The sequence below is a fragment of the Rattus norvegicus genome, chromosome 3 (assembly GCF_021556685.1).
Source record: "Rattus norvegicus strain SHRSP/BbbUtx chromosome 3, alternate assembly SHRSP_T2T, whole genome shotgun sequence".
In the NCBI taxonomy this organism is placed as follows: domain Eukaryota; kingdom Metazoa; phylum Chordata; class Mammalia; order Rodentia; family Muridae; genus Rattus; species Rattus norvegicus.
In genome coordinates this window covers 34,317,217-34,336,743 of record NC_141536.1, presented here as the reverse complement: position 1 = coordinate 34,336,743, position 19,527 = coordinate 34,317,217, and the positions used below count along the sequence as shown (strand labels likewise).

Here is a 19,527-nt window from a genome sequence, read left to right as displayed (position 1 = left end):
AGCCATATAGTGGCACTAATTGAACTAAGTGGGTCATAGAAATGAAATAAAAAAGAACATGAAGGCAGGGTGAGGACATGAGTCAATCTGTGAAGAGTTGCGTGAGGAGCAAGAGCTGAATATATTTTAAATATGTATGTATAAAATCCTTAAAGAATAAATGAAAACATTCAAAGAGAATTCCAGTACAATTAGTGTCTGCTTGGAGATTTCACATACAGAAACACAACTCCTTTTATATCAAGATGCTTTTAAGAATATCAGGTAGCAATAAATCATGCTTAAAGACTTTATGCTTCCTAGATATAAATCTACACCTTTCGAGGAGTCTCACCAGATCTGCATTCACAGTAAAAATATGCCTCAACACCGTTGGTTTTATCTTAACCGTTGCAATCCTGCTCAAGGCCCCAACAGAGGTTCACCTATCAAAAAGAGGGAGAAGGCATAGCAACTGAGACATAACTTGATTGAGAGCTACCAAAATTACATGTGTCACTACACCACCTAAGCATGCTTCTCCTTTGATGAACACACTTCCACACTTGGGCGGATCTTATCCTTTCCCAGAGTACCTTTCTATCAGCCCTCATGCATAAATACTTGTTAAGCTTTCTATCTGGTAACGCCAACTCCGCCTTATACTGGCTCATCTTGGAAATTGTTTCTGTTATCAAATCAAGAGTGCCAAGTTCACCTGAAGGATGAATTTAAACTGATGCATCTGGTAGCAAGGGGGTAGTGACTGGCTCGTACTCACCCCACTGATACTTCTACTTCAGGATTCAATATTGTGTGTGTGTGTGTGTGTGTGTGTGTGTGTGTGTGTGTTTTCTTTTCTTTTTCTTTCTTTTTTTTCTTAGGGGAAAGTTAAATTCTAAGAAATCATTGGGATTTTACCCATAATAGTTGGCTTTTTCCCCCTAAATTGTCTTACTCCCATAGTCTACTTGATCATCAAGAAGGTCTATTTTATTTCACTTTGAATTCTTTTACTCTTTTTTGTTAGCTTTCTATTGATTCTTTGTGAGTTTCACACCCTGCATCTCAGTGCCAGCCATCTCCTCATCCCCTCGCATCTGCCCTTGTGTGTCCCACACACTATCCTTCTGTCCCCACATCTTCACTTGTGAATGTTCATTGCAATGAGTCATTCATTGGTCTGGTTCAAGATCTCTGGCTTCTGCCACACCATCAAAATCAGGTCCTTATTGGGTCCTCCCACTCATCCTGTTGTTGCTCTATGACATGGAGATCCTGCAGCTTTGGAACAGAAGAACCGGCCCTTTCACATGTCCTAATCATTCACAGATGTTATAGATTTTGGAGTGAGGCATCTCAGAGCCCTGGATCTGGCCCTAAGTGGTAGGAGAACCGTTCAGCCTACTGTCTCTCCTTTATCTACACCTCCAGGCAAGCTCTCCAGCACTGCTCTGGCCAGGCCACTCAATGTTGTTATTGGCAGGTGGCAGGGTCAGCTCTACCGCTCTCATGCCCTTGGGACCAACTCATCTGCACCCACACCTCCAAAGCCACCTCCACTCTGCTACCCATTCAAGTCAAAGGGTCTACTCCCATAAATACTGTAGCCTGTGATAGGCTGGGCCAGCTCTCCCGCTCTCAAGCCCTTGGGACTGGCTAAATCTTGTCTTAGCCATCAGGGCCAGCTCCACTGTGTTTGTTACCCAGGTGAGGTATGGGACTCTCTCTCCTGAGTACTACAGCCAGCGAAGGAGGAGGGCTTTTTCTCCGGCTTTCATGACTCCAGGGCCAGCTCTCCCCAATGCTGCAAGCGATGAGGGGCAAAGGGCAGGAGAGCATCACCCACTCTCACACTGCCTCATGGCAGATGAGTAGCATAGCCAGCTTTCTCTCAGTCTCATCCTCAGAGCTGGGTCATCCATCTCTCCTGGAAAGGTTAGCACTACTGTGCTGGCCAGGGGAGGTGCAGAGCCTTCTCTCCCAAGTGCTACAACACTGGCACAGGCAGTGGAGTAAAGCTGGCCCTACTGGCAAGGGTATGAATAGGCCTGCCCTAAAAAGCCGGAGTGTCGGGGAGCTGACCCTGACACTTGTCTGCCGTCAGGTGATACGGGCATGGAGGTGATGCTCCTTGCCACTGTGGCATTCAGGAAATCTGTCCACGGGGGTCACGAGGTCTGCAAAGCTAGCCCTGCCCCTCACCAGCTGCAGCCCTTGGGAGAGCAGACCCTGTATATTGCCTGAGTGGGCGGGGCCCACCTCATGAGGGGCAGGACCAGCTCACCTGCCCTCCTTAACCCAGGGCCAGCTCTCTCAACTTCCACAGGTGGTGTGAAGTGGGTGGGGCAGGACGTCCTCACTGCACCCATGCCACCTCACCGCTGATGAATGGTGGGGCCAGCTCTACCACGTTTTTGCCCTCCGGGCTGGCTCACCTGCACCACCTCTACCAGGGTTAGCTCTGCTGTGCTGTCCAGGTGAGATGCAGGGCCCACTCTCCCAAAAGATGCAGCTGGCAACTGGTAGCAATACCTTTCCCTGGTACCTGATACCTTTGACTGGTAGCTCAGGACCCTGTAGTCAGCTTTCTCGATTCCCGGAGGTGGCAAGGGGCAGAGATCAAAGACATTACCTCTGCGCCTAGGCCACCCTATGACAAGTGAGTGGCAGGGTCATCTCTCCCACACTCGTGCCCTCAGGTAAGGCTCGCCCATACCCTCAGCATCAGGGCCAGCTGCATTGTGCTGCCTGGGAGAAGCACAAGGCTTGCTCTCCTAAGTGCAGCCAACAGTGTGAGATAGGGCCATCTCTCCAGAGCATTGAGTCCACTGAGGGGCTGGGCTAGTTTTGCATTCCCTGGACATCCAACCAAGGACATCTGCATGTCCTCTAGTAGTAATAGGAGCCACAGAATCGTCACAGAGCCATGGACTCAGAGGAATAGCCTGGGCCAGGACCTCACCCCGGCCACAGGTAGCAGGGCTGACCACTCCCACCAGACTATTCCTCTCCACTCTGAGTCTCTGGTTCCATCACTCTTCACAATGCCCAAGCTGTTCCACGTCTCTTTTCACCCATCTGATCCGCACACATTCAAGCATTGTGGTGGCTCCCACTGCGGGCTGTTTACATGGCTGTCAGGCCATGGTTGACAGTCTGCATCCACACTGCATGGCATGTTGGCAAATAGGTGTCTATGGCCCGTCTGTGGCATGCACTGGAGAGCAGGGTGGCATGGTAGTCTTCAGGTCTCTGTCAGTCTTCCTTCTTCCATGCGCTGCCTGGATTTGATTTGATTTTTTATGAGTCCTAGGCATAAAACAGTGTCAGCCACCAAGCCAGGCATCAAGGTAGGATGAACAAAGGACGGCCATCTGCTCTGTCTCTGGCTGATAGAAGGACAACACCACCAAAAAGGTGCCTCTTTGCCCATTGCCAGGGATTGAATTCTTTTCCCCCTTTCCCCCCACAGGACTAAGCTTGTCTCCTTCACTCACCACGGGTAACTGGTCGTTATAGCCTGGTCTGTAATGTGCCTGATGGAGCTACCCCTGCAGTATTCATTTTAACTGGAGTTTCCCTGAATACAGGGAAACACAGGCTTGCTTATGGACAGTTTTGCTTAGAAAATGTTACCAGGGAGCTAAACTGAGAGAAAAGGAAAGCAAAGGGTAGAAGGTGACATTTTGCAAGTGACAGTTGTCGGTTAGGCCATTAGGCTAATCTTTGTAGGGGGCGCTAGTAAATGAGTCCCTGGTGGACTGTTCCTTGCAGGAAGAAAGGCAACTTCTCGCCACTTTACAGCACATCCCTCATTGTTTGAAAGTATTCACACCATGAATGAGTACCATGTGAGTTCCCACTCATACCCACACACCCCTATACTGCAGAGGCCTTAGGGCAGAAAGCAGCAAGTACATAGACAATGGTGTAGGCTCCAGGAGGCTTTGGAGGCACTCGGCTGGATTGCTCAAACCAGGTACAGAATCAGTAATGACTGCTGGAGAAGGTGGGTTCTATGAAGATGAGAAGAGCACTCAAATTCCATTCATTTTGGGGAAAACGATATTCAAAAGAAACCAAAATTTTAATATTAGAAAGTAATTGCTATTTAGGCATATTTATATTTAAATGCATGTCATGCTTTAGGGATAGCTATTCTCCATAAAAGTGATATCATTGGAATAAAATATTTATTCCCATACTTATATGATGAATTTCAGTATTATTTCTTCTATTCCCAAGGAAAGTAAAGTTTCATCAAGTAGGACTATCTAATTCCATACAATATCATCTAAAATAAAACAATAGGAAAGCCAAAAACAATATAAAAATAAAAAATAATACTCAAGAGAAAACATTATAAATTAAATCAAGCTAGGTGCTTTTTCATATTAACATTTTTCTGTCTTTTTGTGACTCTCTAGTCTACAACAAATCCAAGTTCCCTAATGAGGCTACAGTGAAATATTCACAGAACAATGCTAAACATTTCTCTTTTGTATTTCTTTTAGTCTTTTAGATTTAAGATAAAAAAATATATATAATCATTCCCACTGAGCTGGATTTTTTTTCGTCAACCTGAATGGACAATAAATTCCTTCCTGGAAAGGCGATTTCTTGCCCTTGACTCACTTCCCGGTTGATATAATCATTTGTGAAACAGATTAAGGAACACCTTTGACATTGGCCTGTGGCTTTCAGATTGCTATGTAGCTATTCTTCTGCACATTAAAATCTGAACAAACGAATCACTAGCAGGCTGGAAGAAAAGAAATACACGTGTAAAAGAAAGCAAAGGAGCAAGGCTGGGGAATTGTTGGAAGGAGCAGTAGGCTGTAATCTAGTTAGTAAATAATACAGCAAACGAGGGCACAATGTAAGTGAAAGGAACACGCTGGTTGGCCTGAGGAGATTTCATAAAAATTTTGGCATTGCACAGTGGGAAAAATCGCCTAGCCTATTCACATCGGCTAAAGCATTTCTTGTTACATTTTTTTTTTTTTTAAGAACAAAAATTAAAGCAAAGTGGAAGGTTTCCAAGCGGCGTTCTAATGGATTTGTTTGTTGTGTGACTCTTTGCTTCACCCTATGTAAAAGCATTCTTTTAGGACACCAGGGAACCAGGTGAATTACCTAATTCGCCTCGGCAAGTTTCCATGTGTGAAGAAAATAAGGCAGAGCACTTCTTAAGAACCAACAATCTTTATCTCCAGCTGTCCACCATGTAAGTTGATTTGTCTATTAAACTACTTCAATCCCCAAATATTCATATTAGCTTGAAATGTATAGAAAATTTAGATAAGAAAAAATCTACAATCCAACACCTAAAACCACTGAACATTGTGATGGCCTTATAAATAATTTTAGTGTCTACCGATGCAAAGAACAAGCATGCATATACAACAAGCCTATGTCAGCAAAACAAAATAGAGCATAGTGTAATCATTAGTCTTTTTTGGCTGCTCCCAAATTCCTTCTGTGCTAGGAAATGGCCTCCATGCAAACACACATGAGTGGACACCCACACCCACACATGCATGCATATACATGTATACGTAATAAATCTGCCAAACAGACATAGCTAGCCGAAGTGTCAAGGAATCCCACCTAGAGAATCCCCTCGTTATTGAGGAAACTGGGGTTTCCTCTCAGAGTTCTTAGTTTCCTTAACTAAAACAAATTAAGGACAGATTTAGGAGGAGACTTGAGAACAATTTTATAGAATTTAAAAGAACCCCTCCCTGCAATCCTGAGCCAGCAAGCTGCAGATCTCAGTAGCTGTCTGGAGGAGGAGGAGGACAGGAAAAAGAAATGGAGGCTTTCATTCTTGATTTAGGCTCAGTGGTTTGACGAACAAACACAAGGCAGAAAGGAAGGAACTTCAGAGAAAGAGTTAAGAAGCCCAAAGTGGCAGAGGAATCACATGTGTACTTGGGACAGAATCCAAAAGGAAGAGAAGACAACGGAAAAGTCAGTCCTTTCTGAGTCAGAATTCTGAACAGTGAACAGACCTAACAGAATCTTCTGGTATCAGGGATACTAGGAAGGAAACGTGTTTTTTTCATTAAGGGAACAATTCATCCTTTAAACAAGGCTTTAATGTACCTGCCCTTTTGAGGGGCAGTCTCTAAGCTAGGTGATTGACAGGTCCAGCCGAAGTAATTCTTAAGGGAAGAAATAATGGTTCGTTATAAAAGTCAGAAGTAAATACTTTTCTTTTGACCAGGAAAAGATAGCTTTAGCCCTAATAGGCCTAGAGAGAGTCCTGATTGAAGCTACTATAGTACATATATGTGTATGCCCTCTATGACTGAATTATAAGTTGGAAACAGAAATTGACATGACGGCTTCTGAAAAAAATTCATGGGCCTTGCTTAGAATGTAAAAATGATTCTGATTTTTGAAAGTACTCAGTACAAAAATGAAAAAGAATGAAAAGAAAAAATGTAAAATTCAAAGTCTGAAATTGAATCATTCTTTTTTTATTCAAAATATTTACAATAACATTTGTTCTATTTTTATTGTTTTAAATGGTCCTGATAGATATACAATTTTCAATTTCAAAAAAATCTTCATGTGATTTGATCTTATATCCTGTTTCTAAGTTCCCCTTGATCTGATTTTGACATTTTTTTCCTCATTATGGCCAGACATTAGGATGTACACTTGTAATGCTAGCTGCTGGGAAGCTACGGCAGGAGAATTGCCTCAAATTTCAAGTCCAGATAGAGCTACACAGTGAGGCCTATCTCAAAATAAAAATGAATAAATAAAACAAAATATTTCCCAGCATAGTATAATCTCTCCAGAGTATCACCCTATTGTAATTATTATAGTCAAAATGGCTGTATTACCTAGGTCATATTATCTGTATCATCTATGTTATAACCTAGAGTTTCCACACAATCTCCACCAAAATTCTAACAGTACTCTTTATTCTACTGGAAAAAAATTGAAAATTTACATAAAAGCACAAAAGGTCCATAAATAGCAGCACTGTTGGAGGTATAATATACCTGATTACAAATGATATTAAATCACAGCAACAAAACTGCATTGTACTGAAAATACAATAGCAGAGAGTAATATTGGATAGGATAGGATAGGATAGGATAGGATAGGATAGGATAGGATAGGATAGGATAGGATAGGATAGGATAGGATAGGATGGGATAGGTAAGGAATAGGGCTCAGAAATTACAGAGCATAACTACAGCCATCCAATCACAGATAAAGGTATCAAACACGACTAGAGAAAAGATAGCTACTTCACCAAACGGTCTTAGGAAAATTGGGTACCGGTATATGAAACAGTGACACTAGATCTACATTTCTCCCCTGGCCCCTCCCCAACAATCTGCCCCAAAACAACTCATGACAACTCAAAGGCCTTACTAAAAAGAACCCCAAATCTGAAACTGCTAGAGGGAATTACACCATGCCTTAGGCACAGGCGAGGACTTTCTGAGGAGAGTCCCAGAGTCTTCCCACCTGCCCTTGAAGCTTCTGTACTGCCTTCATCTTGTTTGAGAGTGGTGAGGTTTCTGTTTTGTTTTGAAATTTTAGCAATTCCTTTTCCTTTGGAGAACTCGTATGTTACTCTGGGAGTGTATGTATTTCACTTTTGTTTATTATTTGCCATACTTCTTGAATAGCCTCCTAAAGCTCAGAGAATATGGTTTAGCAATAGAAGTGACTTATCAGAAAGAACTCTCCTACAGCTATTACTGTCTGTGACCATGATGACTGTATTTTGACACGACTTGACTTTCAATAACCAATTCTTTGCTTTAAATCTTGCCATTTGAGTCTATGGGGCAGGCTATGGTTGAAATTACATAGGCCTTAAAACATATGTGTGTGTGTGTGTGTGTGTGTGTGTGTGTATGTGTGTGTGTCTATATATATATACATATATATATATATATATATATATATATATATATCAGTTCTTAGATCTTTACTAATTTTGCTTTTATTTAGTCACTGTTTGGAGAGACTTCATATAAAACCTATGATTTAGGGCTCTGTCCTATTTTCATTTGTTTGCTTAATGGAAGAGAAAATGCTAACCTTTCCTCATTGTTCTTAGGTGAGAAAGGGGAATTGCAGTAGCTGATGACTGACTGATTCGTCTGAAAGACCTTTCATCTCGTAACTAGCAGGTGGCTTTTAGGCATGGCCCTGTAGCTGGCTGGTGTTAACAATCTGTCCAGACATCTATGCAAACATTACTTCAGACAGAGAGGCTTACAAACACCATAAATGTATCTCCTCCTTGCTCTCAGGCTAGAGGACCCTGATGAAGTTCCTGGTTGACTGGATAGCTCTTGAAAGCCTCCTTCCTCTTGACTATGACTTCCTCTTAAGCCCTTGAATAGCTGAAACGATGTGCATTTTGTACCCTATCTCTTTAAGGTTTATTTTATAGAGATAACTTTGTTCTTCAGGCATAGATAAGTTTGTTTTTCATGTGTTATAGGAAAGGATATTCTTCACACCTATAATGGTCTATACACCATTTTAAGGAGATTTAGAATGACTTCTGTTATGATGAGGCGTTCAATTTTAATTGATGAGCCAAAGGAGACTAACACTTTGATAGCTGGTCTCAGGAGGAGGAAATGGCCAAATAAAATCCTGGTGGCTAGCTTTAATAATGTAATCTAATGGTGTTTAGCAAGGCAGAGGGAATGGGGAAGAAGGGCACAGCCTGTCAGAAATATATTTGTCATGCTTGAGCTGGATAGAGTCCCTTTTAAAAAGGAATATAAGAAAGCTTTAAATTGTAGACAAGGCAGGTGGAAAGAAATAGCTTGAATCCTTAAAAAATGTTAGATGATGAAAAGGGCACTTGATGTGGCTCCCTTTCCAGAGTGCTGCTGAGGCAATGCCTGAAAGGACTGGGGTCTCTACAGAGACCTTCGCAGGCCATTGCATCAAGGAAGGTGAAGCCTAACTTACAATAAAGACCCCAAGATGCTGATGTAAGAACCATGGGACATCAACTAGAAGAAACAGTGCACAAAAAGAGGTCATGTGAGCTTCAGGTCCCACAGCTTGGGTGGGGTGTGGCCTTTCAGAGCCCAGATGATTCTATCCTAAGCCCCAGGTGGTATTTGCCCTGCTGGAATGAGACCTTGCTTTGATCTGACTGTTATTTGCCATGATTGCATTTTTTGTTTTCCTTAGGAATGGAACTATTTAATTATGCCAGTGCATCGAAAGGTTGCCTTAAGTATCAGAAGAGACTAGACTTTAGACTTTTACAAAATGTTGGAAGTGTTGAAGACTGACTATAGGGACTCCTGAAGTTTGGACTAGATCCATTTTGCATCATGAGTTGACATGAACCTACAGAGACAAGAGACAGAGTATGTAGCTTAAAGGTTATATGTTTAGTTGTCAACAGATCTAGAAAGACCTAGGGAGACAAACCTCTAGGCCTTGTAGTAAGGGGCTTTCTAGATTGGATTAATTAAGACACTTAAACATACTCAAAACGTGGGTGGCACCAGTCCATGTGCTGAGCTCCAAGACTGTATAAAGAGGAGAAAGTAGGTTAAGCATCAGTAGCTTTCTGCTTCTAGACTGTGGCTAGAGAGTGACCAGCTGTCTCCAGCTTCTGCTGCCACAAAAAGACTGTACTTTCAAACTCTGAGCCAAACTGAACCTTTCCTTCCTTTCCTTCCTTCCTTCCTTCCTTCCTTCCTTCCTTCCTTCCTTCCTTCCTTCAAGTTATTTTATCAGGCATTTTTTTTTAATCACAGAAATAAGAAAGTAGGTAAAACAATGTCCATAGAAAAAACACAACTTTGTTTAAAATAGAATGCTTTCCCATTTTGCTTGGGATGCCCTCTCCTAGGTTTTAGATTTAAAAATTTACAATAGACATCACAAAAATTTTATTTTCTCCATTTATTGTCAGTACTAAAAGAACCACTAATATAACCAATAAGGCAGCTCAGTGGAGAAAGGTACTTGTTACCAAGCCAGATGACCTAATTCTGTTCGTGGAACCCAAGCGGTTGAAGGAGAAACCTGATTATTACAAATTGTCCTCTGACTTCCATACATATACCATGGCATATGCATCAAAGTATAATGATATAAATATATACTTATATATTATTAATATGATATAAAATAATATGCCTGATATAATATGTATTATATAAATATATAAATATATTACACTTTGTTGGGTGTATATATACACACATGCATGTATATATGTATAATTATATTTAATATATTCATTACAAAAATATACATTGAAGTAATTTATAGGGGTATTGCTACACCTTCTTCTGCTCCTAGATATCTACAGGGCATTTTTATGCTCACTGTAGGCCATAAAGCTCCCAAATAGAAGACCTGGTATTTTTATAAACCATCTGTAAGCCTAAACTGGGCAGATTCTGAGCTATTTTAACCTAATTAGCCTATTAATAACCAGATAAATGCCCCATTATTTGCCAACTGAGTCCTGCTGTGTTCCATGTGTGTTCACCGGGTGAGCTTCCCTTGACCACATGCTCATGATTCATTTTGCCTCATGGTGACCTCCTTCCTCTTCCTCCGTCTCTTCTCCTCACAGTCCCCACCTGAGCACTCCTACTTGATCTGAAGTTCCATCTTCCTCTCCCCATTGCCCAATCACAGGGTCTATCTTTTTATTACCCAATCAGATTGTTGGGGAACATTCTTGATAGCACTTTATTTGGGCGCTATATGGGACATAGTGGATATAGAAATGCCCTGTAGATGTCTGGGAGCAGAAGGAGGTGTAGAAAAACCCTATAAATTACTTCAATACAATGCCCATGTCCAGACTGCATACTGATCTTGGGGCCTAGCACTAAGCATCTGAATACACAGTGCACAAGACCAACCCCAGCAAATATACATTTCTAAGGAATTACAAGTGAAATCACAAAGTACGTCTGAAATTCAGCTTCATTGTAGGAAGCCATGGCAAGCTGACTAGCTGGAGAAAAACTTGTTTTAGCTAAAGAGGGAATGCAGGCTGGGGAGAGAGCTGCCAGCAACATGCTTGCTTTGCAATCAAAAGGAATTTAATCTGATCCCCAGAACCCACACAAAATTGCTAGTCATGATTGGTGACACACACTGGGACTGGGAATAGGCAGATGCTTGTGTGTGGGGGGGTGGTTTCAATAAGTTGCCAGTCCAACCTACACAGTGAGTTCCATGCCAAAAAGAGGTGCTACATTGCAAAAGCAAACAAACGACATAAGCAGTGTTTATGAAAAGAGGTCAGAGGTTGTCCTGTAGCCTGCAGACGTATAGGCAATGTGTGCTCATGCATGCACACTGACATGTGCACCTGTACACATACCAACACACTATGAATGTGCATGTACACACACACACACACACACACACACACACACACACACACACACACACGGCGGGGAGCAGGTGGCACAGTTGAAACTTTCATACGGAATCTGAAGTACCATACTGTCTAAGCACTTTTCTCTTCTTCTTTTTCTTCTTTCTTTCTTTCTTTCTTTCTTTCTTTCTTTCTTTCTTTCTTTCTTTTTTTTTGTTGTCATCTTTATTGTTGTTGTTTGAGGGACAGGGTTTCTCTACATAACCCTGGTTATCCTACAACTCCCTATGTAGACTAGGCTGATATCAATCTCATGGAGATTCACCTGCCTCTGCTTCGATATACAGTGCTGGGATTAAAGGTGTGGGCCATCATGCCCGGTAAGCATTTATTTAGAAATAGAAGAAAGGATTTCTAGTCAACTCTTTGAGTGTTCACATTAGTAGAGGAATTAAAACTTAAGAGCTGTGAACTGGGATGGGGGAGTTAATGTGAGAAGCAATAAAAACAAAGATATAAAATAAAATAGTTAAGAAAGAATTGCAGAGGTAACTCTAAGAATTAAACAATTATTTTGATGGTGTAAGGGACATTGCTGCCTACTGTGGTTTGGATGTGTATATTGGGTACGTTCCCTCATATTGCTGGGACTTTGGCCACCAGAGTGGCAATGCTGAGAAGCAGTGAAACCTTTAGGTTATGGTAATCAATGCAAGGTAACTAGGTCATAAGGACATTGGCAAAGGAGGAGATTAATGCTTGCCTCCCCAAGTGAATTAATTCTTGTCTCGGTTCCTCTCTTGTTATGTTATCTTTGTCTATCTACTTGTGACATTGTGACCTTATGCACTACCTCGTGTTCAACAGAGACGGAATACATGGGGCTGTTCAGTCTTGGCTCTTCACCCGCCCAAACTGTGAACTTCTTCTGTCTATAAAATGACTAGGCTTGGACACCTTGCAAATCTATCAATCAGTCAGTCAGTCAGTCAGTCAGTCAGTCAATCAATCAATAGTGGGCAGATAGAGAAATAAAGAAATAAATAAATGACACTCACATGCCAAAAAAAAAAAACAAAAAACAAAAAACAAACACACAAAACCAGAAAGACTAAACAGTGATCAGATACAAAAAGAATGAAAGGATGAAAGTAGAGGGAAAAAAATCTATTTACAAAATATAGATGAAAGTGTGACCTTCTTGTTGAGTTGTGACTAAGGTTTCCAATTTTGGAATAATTACAAAAACAATAATTGGAAATAAGCTTGTTTTTAAACACAAAGTTGAGGAAAGTATCAATTTTGTGTGCATCCTGGTATGTTGTAAAGCCCCTTTCAAGACTTTTTCTTCTTCATCTTTTTGTGCTTTTCATGTGACTTTGTAGATTCCCTCTCGTGTGGTAGACTCTTCCTCCATGTCTTGATATCGGGGATGCTCCTGTGACTGGAGTTGGCCCATAAAACTCCGTGTGAGTGACACTGTGCCAGGTCTCATCAGGCTTCTGTACTTTCTCTCCTCTCACCTCCCTGAGATCACGGAAACAAGCTTGTGGTAGCGCACCCGAGGGACATGCATGAGAGAATCATCTTACACGGAGCTAGCTGTAATAACGTCAACACGCAAATTCCCAACACAGGCAATTCTAGAAGGGAGCAGCCAGGCATAGGACAGATCAGCACAAACTACCCTGCTGACCTGGGGTTTCCTGAACAAAATTGAGTCATTATTATTATATGTCAAAGCTTTACCAAAGTTGACCGACCATATCACAGACATAATGAGCAGAAATACATTTACACTAAGGTGAGAACATGGGCTCCGTGAGACGTAAAGAAAATCAGTTGAAAGATGAAGAGGAAATGAGAAAGGAGACAATATTGGCTCTGAGCATGGGCCACCTTGAATTTCTTTATTGCCAAACAGATGTAAAAGCAAACTCTAGGTAAGAGTATGCAGGGCTTTAAGTGTTACGAAGGTTGTGCGTATAAACAAGTTTGTTCATTAAAATAACAGAAATATTTGAACATGTAAGATATGGGAATTATACTTTGTATTTCTTATAAAAACTTGAGTGAATATGCATTTTGATGTGCTAAATAATAAGCAAATTATAAGTAATGTCACTAGTACTTTTATAAACTATTTTTTCCAACTTCAAATTCACTCTCCAGCATGCCGAGTAGAAGCAAATATGATTATTTTTATTAAGTGATGACTCTGTCAGGCAGTGTGTATATACTTGAAATAAGTAATCCTTAATTCTATTTTAAAATATCCTGAAAATTTATGCTGTTTTCTCTGTTTAATAAGAATGGAACATTTATGCATAAAACAATTGGTGATTAGCATTTCCACGAGCTGAGAACTGGCAAGATCACACGGCTGTTTTAAATTTGGGTCTAAGTGTAATATTGTTAAAATGGTTTCTTCTAAATAAAAGGCAGCAAATAATAATTCTCAGTTATAAAAGTCCATGAGCCAGAGGCCAGGCCAAACTGGACTCCAGAGAGTGGGCTCCACTACAATGAGAAAGTATGTGGTGCAGACATGGGGGAAAGAGAGAAGCAGAGCGGGTTGTGCACTATGAAGAGAGAAGGAACTGGAAATCAGAGGATGGTGAGGAACAGCCATCTGAGGCCATGTCGATGTCCATGTGCTGCCCCTCACCAGGTACGGCATGCAGCAGAGATGGCCCCACCCCTCATCTGGACAGGGCAGAAGACCTGGCAGGCTGATCACCTCAGTTCCCGCCTAGGCCCAGATCCAGAGCTCTAAGTTGGCCCACCCCAACATCTACTCCACTGATGATCTTCTGGAGCCAATGGAAGAGGCCATTACTGCAGAACAAAGCTCCAGGATATCTGAGAGAAATCCTGATGTGGGCCCAGCATTGATGGTGTAACAGAGGCCTGGGGCCTTGAACCAAAGCAATGACCCATTGCAATGACCATTTTCAACTAAGCTGTTTGGACAAAAGGGTATACTGTGTAATATACTACATCAAACTGCGGCTTCCACTGTGAGATTTTTGTTTTTGTTTGTTTGTTAGGTTAACTTTTATTTTATCTTTAATTTTCCATTGAGGATAGATTACAAAGGTGGAGGTGCACATATGGAAAGACTTGGAAATGTGTGAAGTTGGGGGTTCATGATGTTCAATTCACAAAGAATCAATAAAAATTTATGAAAAGGAAAGTCCACATCATAATAAAAGTCCTAGGGGAATGCGAGCATGGTAGCCCTGCTTACAATCTCCCACTTTGGAGTTAGAGAGAAGAATGTGAGAGCCTGAGTCTGAGGCAGGCAGATCACAGGGTGCACTCAAGGCTAGAAACCCCTCTGCGTCTCAAAGTAAACAAATAATTAAATAGTGGGAGATTGAAAAATTATGGTAGATGGTGCCTCATTTTACCCTGTTCACCTCTGAATAATAGACAATATTTATTGAAAAATTAATAAATCAAAATGACTGTTTGGCAAGACAGAATGACACTATAAAGCAAGACAAAAGAAAAAAATGAAAGAAAATAAAATAAAAAGAAAGCAAGTGGTTAAATATCAAACCTCGGCGGATATTAATGCTTTGAACTCCTACATGAAACCAAGAGATTATCTCATTTGTTTAAAAATCTTAAAATACTGAGATATAGCTTTAAGTCAAGTCAAAATACATAAGGGCAAGTAGCAAATGACTTATTAAAGATCATATATATAATGGCACTATTAAGTTCACATGGATATATTTATATATCCATCTGTGCAAATTTTAAATACCCAGCAAATTCACATTTGTACAAGTCATGTCAAAACATCTAAATTATACAAAGGAAAACAACTATAAGGAAAAATTTATAACACTGTTGTTTCCTATGAAATGTAATGCCTATTGTTCCTTGGAAAACTCACAGAATTCACATTCTTCTAAGAAGAAAACATTCTAGGAGAGGGTATTTAGAAACAAAGTAGAGAAGAACCAAGAGTTTCTTGAGGGTTAAAATTAATTGTTTAAGGAGATTATAGATAAATAACTCTTGTTTGTATGTTGACAGGAGCCTTGCTGAGGATAAATTTTTAATGACTGGAGTTGGTTTAATAAAGCCAGGAGCAGTACTGATGGCTATTCTCTCCAATTGACTAACGTTGGAGCCTCTGCAGCAGAGAGAGGGAGCCTGATGGGTCTCAACATCCTGCTCAGTAAACCCAGAGTAAGCCACCGGAAGACTGACACTGGGTTCCTGGTAGGACAGGAACATTGATAGGCGGTGGGTTAATTGTGGACTTGTTGCTCCAGGTGATGGGTTAGAAAAGACTTTTGTAGCTGCACCTGTTCTGCTGAGACCTTGAGATCCAAGCCTCTGGACTGTCTCTATTTCTTCTCAGTGGGCAGGAAAAGCAATAGCAGAGAGCAATAGGTCACACCACAGCAGTCAGGAACTGAGCTTCAGTTTAGAGTCATCTACAAGAAGTTCTGCTTAGCTATTTGGCTCTAGATAGCAGAGGTCTTTCCCTAAATCAACTGAGAAAGAAGAGAGGAGAGTAGGTGGATAAAGGGACAGGAACTCAGAATGCAGGATTATAGGTATTAAATACATACCTTCTCTCCACAACCTGAGTGATTTGAGAGACACAAGGCAAGACCCAGCTCCTTTTATTTCCTTCCTAGAGAAACACTGCTACTTAACAAATGTGTGAAATCTGAGTACAGAGAAGAGAGAAAAATCCTACTACAGATGAAAAACTTGCATCCTGAAATCAAGAAATTCAATATAGAAAACAGGTACTCAAAATAAAGTATCGTCCCCACAGAGATGGAAAGGGGGGTAGAAAGTGTAATGTAACAGCAAAACGTTTCAGAAAGGGGACCTTGGGGGATATTAGGATGAAATATCCTTACTTAAACAGAAATGAATAATAGCTTAGATGGAAGATTATAAAACAGGGACTATGAGCTGGACGCTTAAGATGAAGAACTCCCACAGAGCTTCAACACGGGAGAAACAGAAGGAAAAACGTTCAATAGAAACTCTCTCTCTCTCTCTCTCTCTCTCTCTCTCTCTCACACACACACACACACACACACACACACACACACACAAAATTACACACACATGGATTCACAGGGGTTAGAATTAAAAGGCTTACATTATTTGACTTTTGGAAAGAACGGAAATACACACCTAGATAAGAAAAGGTTGGGGGATGATGAACTGGAAAATCCTAGAATTAAAGAAGGTTACATGAGCACTGTGGTGCATAGACACGCAGTATGCTAAACAAGATAGACAGAAAAAAAGATTAAGATTTAAAACTTCACACAAGTTCAAAGGACGTGATTTGAAAACATGAAGAAGAGAAGAATGTGAACATTTCTGTGGAGATGAAGGAATCGCCCAGTATCAGCATATCTCACACACAGGCTTACAAGTCATTATCAACCACCTAACCGAGTTTGGTCTCCCCAGGACACATCACTTTGGGGATAATGATCAGGATCCTAGCATAGCTTGAAGTCACCTTGCCTGTCCTGCTTCTCTGAACACAAGCAGGACTTCAGAACTCGTGGTTGGTCTTAGTTTGTCAACTTGATTGTATTGAGAAACACCTAAGCACTTCATAAACTTAATAAAGCACACTGCTAGGTGTGTCTATGAAGGGGGTTCTCAAGACAGCATGTGAGTCTGTGGCCTGAGGGGGCACCTGCTCTGACTATGGGCAAGACAGTCTTGTATGGTAAGGGTCCTGGGTGGAACCTGGCTGGAACCAAGTGTGAATCTTCTGGGCTGTGTATGGTTTGTCTTTCCATTTGTCATCTATTCCTCCTCTCTTTCCTCTCCCTCCTCCCCCTTTATTTCTCATTTCTCCTTCCTTTCTTCCCCTCCTCCCCTCCTTTCTCTCCTCCACCTCCACCCTTCTCTTCCTCTTCCTCCTCTTCCACTTTGTCTTACTTTTCATCTTCCTCTTTTTTCTTTTCTCTCTTTCTCTCTTTCTTTCTCTCTTTCTTTCTTTCTTTCTTTCTTTCTTTCTTTCTTTCTTTTGCTACTGTCAATTATTTGGGTATTCAAAGGCATTAGGCTTCAGTTTTTGAAATGTAGACTCACTCCATCAACAAAAACTCTCCAGGGCAATGTCTAGCTCTGATAGGCAGTGTCATTGGTCCCCCTAGTTCTGATGCTTCCAGGTTCTAGCATCTCAGGCCGAGCAGCTATTGGTTTCCTCTAATCTCCAAAAAACAGACTAAACACTGTGGGACTTTTCAACCTGTGGTCCTATAAGGTAATCTAGCAAATATCTCTTGTGATTATATGTACATTCTATTGGTTCCAATTGTCTAGAGAGCCCAGACATACATGTGGGGAAGTTTTGTACTCAAGTCTGGAATGTTCTTTTTTTTTTTTTTTTTTATTAACTTGAGTATTTCTTATATACATTTCGAGTGTTATTCCCTTTCCCGGTTTCCGGGCAAACATCCCCCTCCCCCCTCCCCTTCCTTATGGGTGTTCCCCTCCCAACCCTCCCCCCATTGTCGCCCTCCCCCCATAGACTAGTTCACTGTGGGTTCAGTCTTAGCAGGACCCAGGGCTTCCCCTTCCACTGGTGCTCTTACTAGGATATTCATTGCTACCTATGGGGTCAGAGTCCAGGGTCAGTCCATGTATAGTCTTTAGGTAGTGGCTTAGTCCCTGGAAGCTCTGGTTGCTTGGCATTGTTGTACTTTTGGGGTCTCGAGCCCCTTCAAGCTCTTCCAGTTCTTTCTCTGATTCCTTCAATAGGGGACCTATTCTCAGTTCAGTGGTTTGCTGCTGGCATTCGCCTCTATATTTGCTGTATTCTGGCTGTGTCTCTCAGGAGCGATCTACATCCGGCTCCTGTCGGTCTGCACTTCTTTGCTTCATCCATCTTGTCTAATTGGGTGGCTGTATATGTATGGGCCACATGTGGGGCAGGCTCTGAATGGGTGTTCCTTCAGTCTCTGTTTTAATCTTTGCCTCTCCCTTCCCTGCCAAGGGTATTCTTTTTCCTCATTTAAAGAAGGAGTGAAGCATTCACATTTTGATCATCCGTCTTGAGTTTCGTTTGTTCTAGGGATCTAGGGTAATTCAAGCATTTGGGCTAATAGCCACTTATCAATGAGTGCATACCATGTATGTCTTTCTGTGATTGGGTTAGCTCACTCAGGATGATATTTTCCAGTTCCAACCATTTGCCTACGAATTTCATAAACTCGTTGTTTTTGATAGCTGAGTAATATTCCATTGTGTAGATGTACCACATTTTCTGTATCCATTCCTCTGTTGAAGGGCATCTGGGTTCTTTCCAGTTTCTGGCTATTATAAATAAGGCTGCGATGAACATAGTGGAGCACGTGTCTCTTTTATATGTTGAGGCATCTTTTGGGTATATGCCCAAGAGAGGTATAGCTGGATCATCAGGCAGTTCAATGTCCAATTTTCTGAGGAACCTCCAGACTGATTTCCAGAATGGTTTTACCAGTCTGCAATCCCACCAACAATGGAGGAGTGTTCCTCTTTCTCCACATCCTCGCCAGCATCTGCTGTCACCTGAATTTTTGATCTTAGCCAATCGCACTGGTGTGAGGTGAAATCTCAGGGTTGTTTTGATTTGCATTTCCCTTATGACTAAAGATGTTGAACATTTCTTTAGGTGTTTCTCAGCCATTCGACATTCCTCAGCTGTGAATTCTTTGTTTAACTCTGAACCCCATTTTTTAATAGGGTTATTTGTCTCCCTGCGGTCTAACTTCTTGAGTTCTTTGTATATTTTGGATATAAGGCCTCTATCTGTTGTAGGATTGGTAAAGATCTTTTCCCAATCTGTTGGTTGCCGTTTTGTCCTAACCACAGTGTCCTTTGCCTTACAGAAGCTTTGCAGTTTTATGAGATCCCATTTGTCGATTCTTGATCTTAGAGCATAAGCCATTGGTGTTTTGTTCAGGAAATTTTTTCCAGTGCCCATGTGTTCCAGATGCTTCCCTAGTTTTTCTTCTATTAGTTTGAGTGTGTCTGGTTTGATGTGGAGGTCCTTGATCCACTTGGACTTAAGCTTTGTACAGGGTGATAAGGATGGATCGATCTGCATTCTTCTACATGTTGACCTCCAGTTGAACCAGCACCATTTGCTGAAAATGCTATCTTTTTTCCATTGGATGGTTTTGGCTCCTTTG

At 41.4% G+C, this 19,527-nt stretch overlaps 1 protein-coding gene and 1 non-coding gene across 2 annotated transcripts in view; both read right to left on the bottom strand.

Annotated features, from left to right (window-relative positions):
* The window catches only part of LOC134486093 (uncharacterized), a 48,175-nt gene extending 40,669 nt beyond the window's left edge, over positions 1–7,506 (bottom strand). Inside the window, 3 exon segments of the mRNA XM_087654912.1 lie at positions 2,362–2,632; positions 3,860–3,998; positions 7,477–7,506. Coding sequence (XP_087511038.1) covers positions 2,362–2,632; positions 3,860–3,998; positions 7,477–7,506 — 440 coding nt within the window.
* On the bottom strand, positions 3,283–3,426 carry LOC148006469 (small nucleolar RNA SNORA48). The gene has a single exon (XR_015685133.1). It is a non-coding gene; the product is annotated as a small nucleolar RNA SNORA48 (small nucleolar RNA).
* Positions 7,507–19,527: the final 12,021 nt, after the last annotated feature.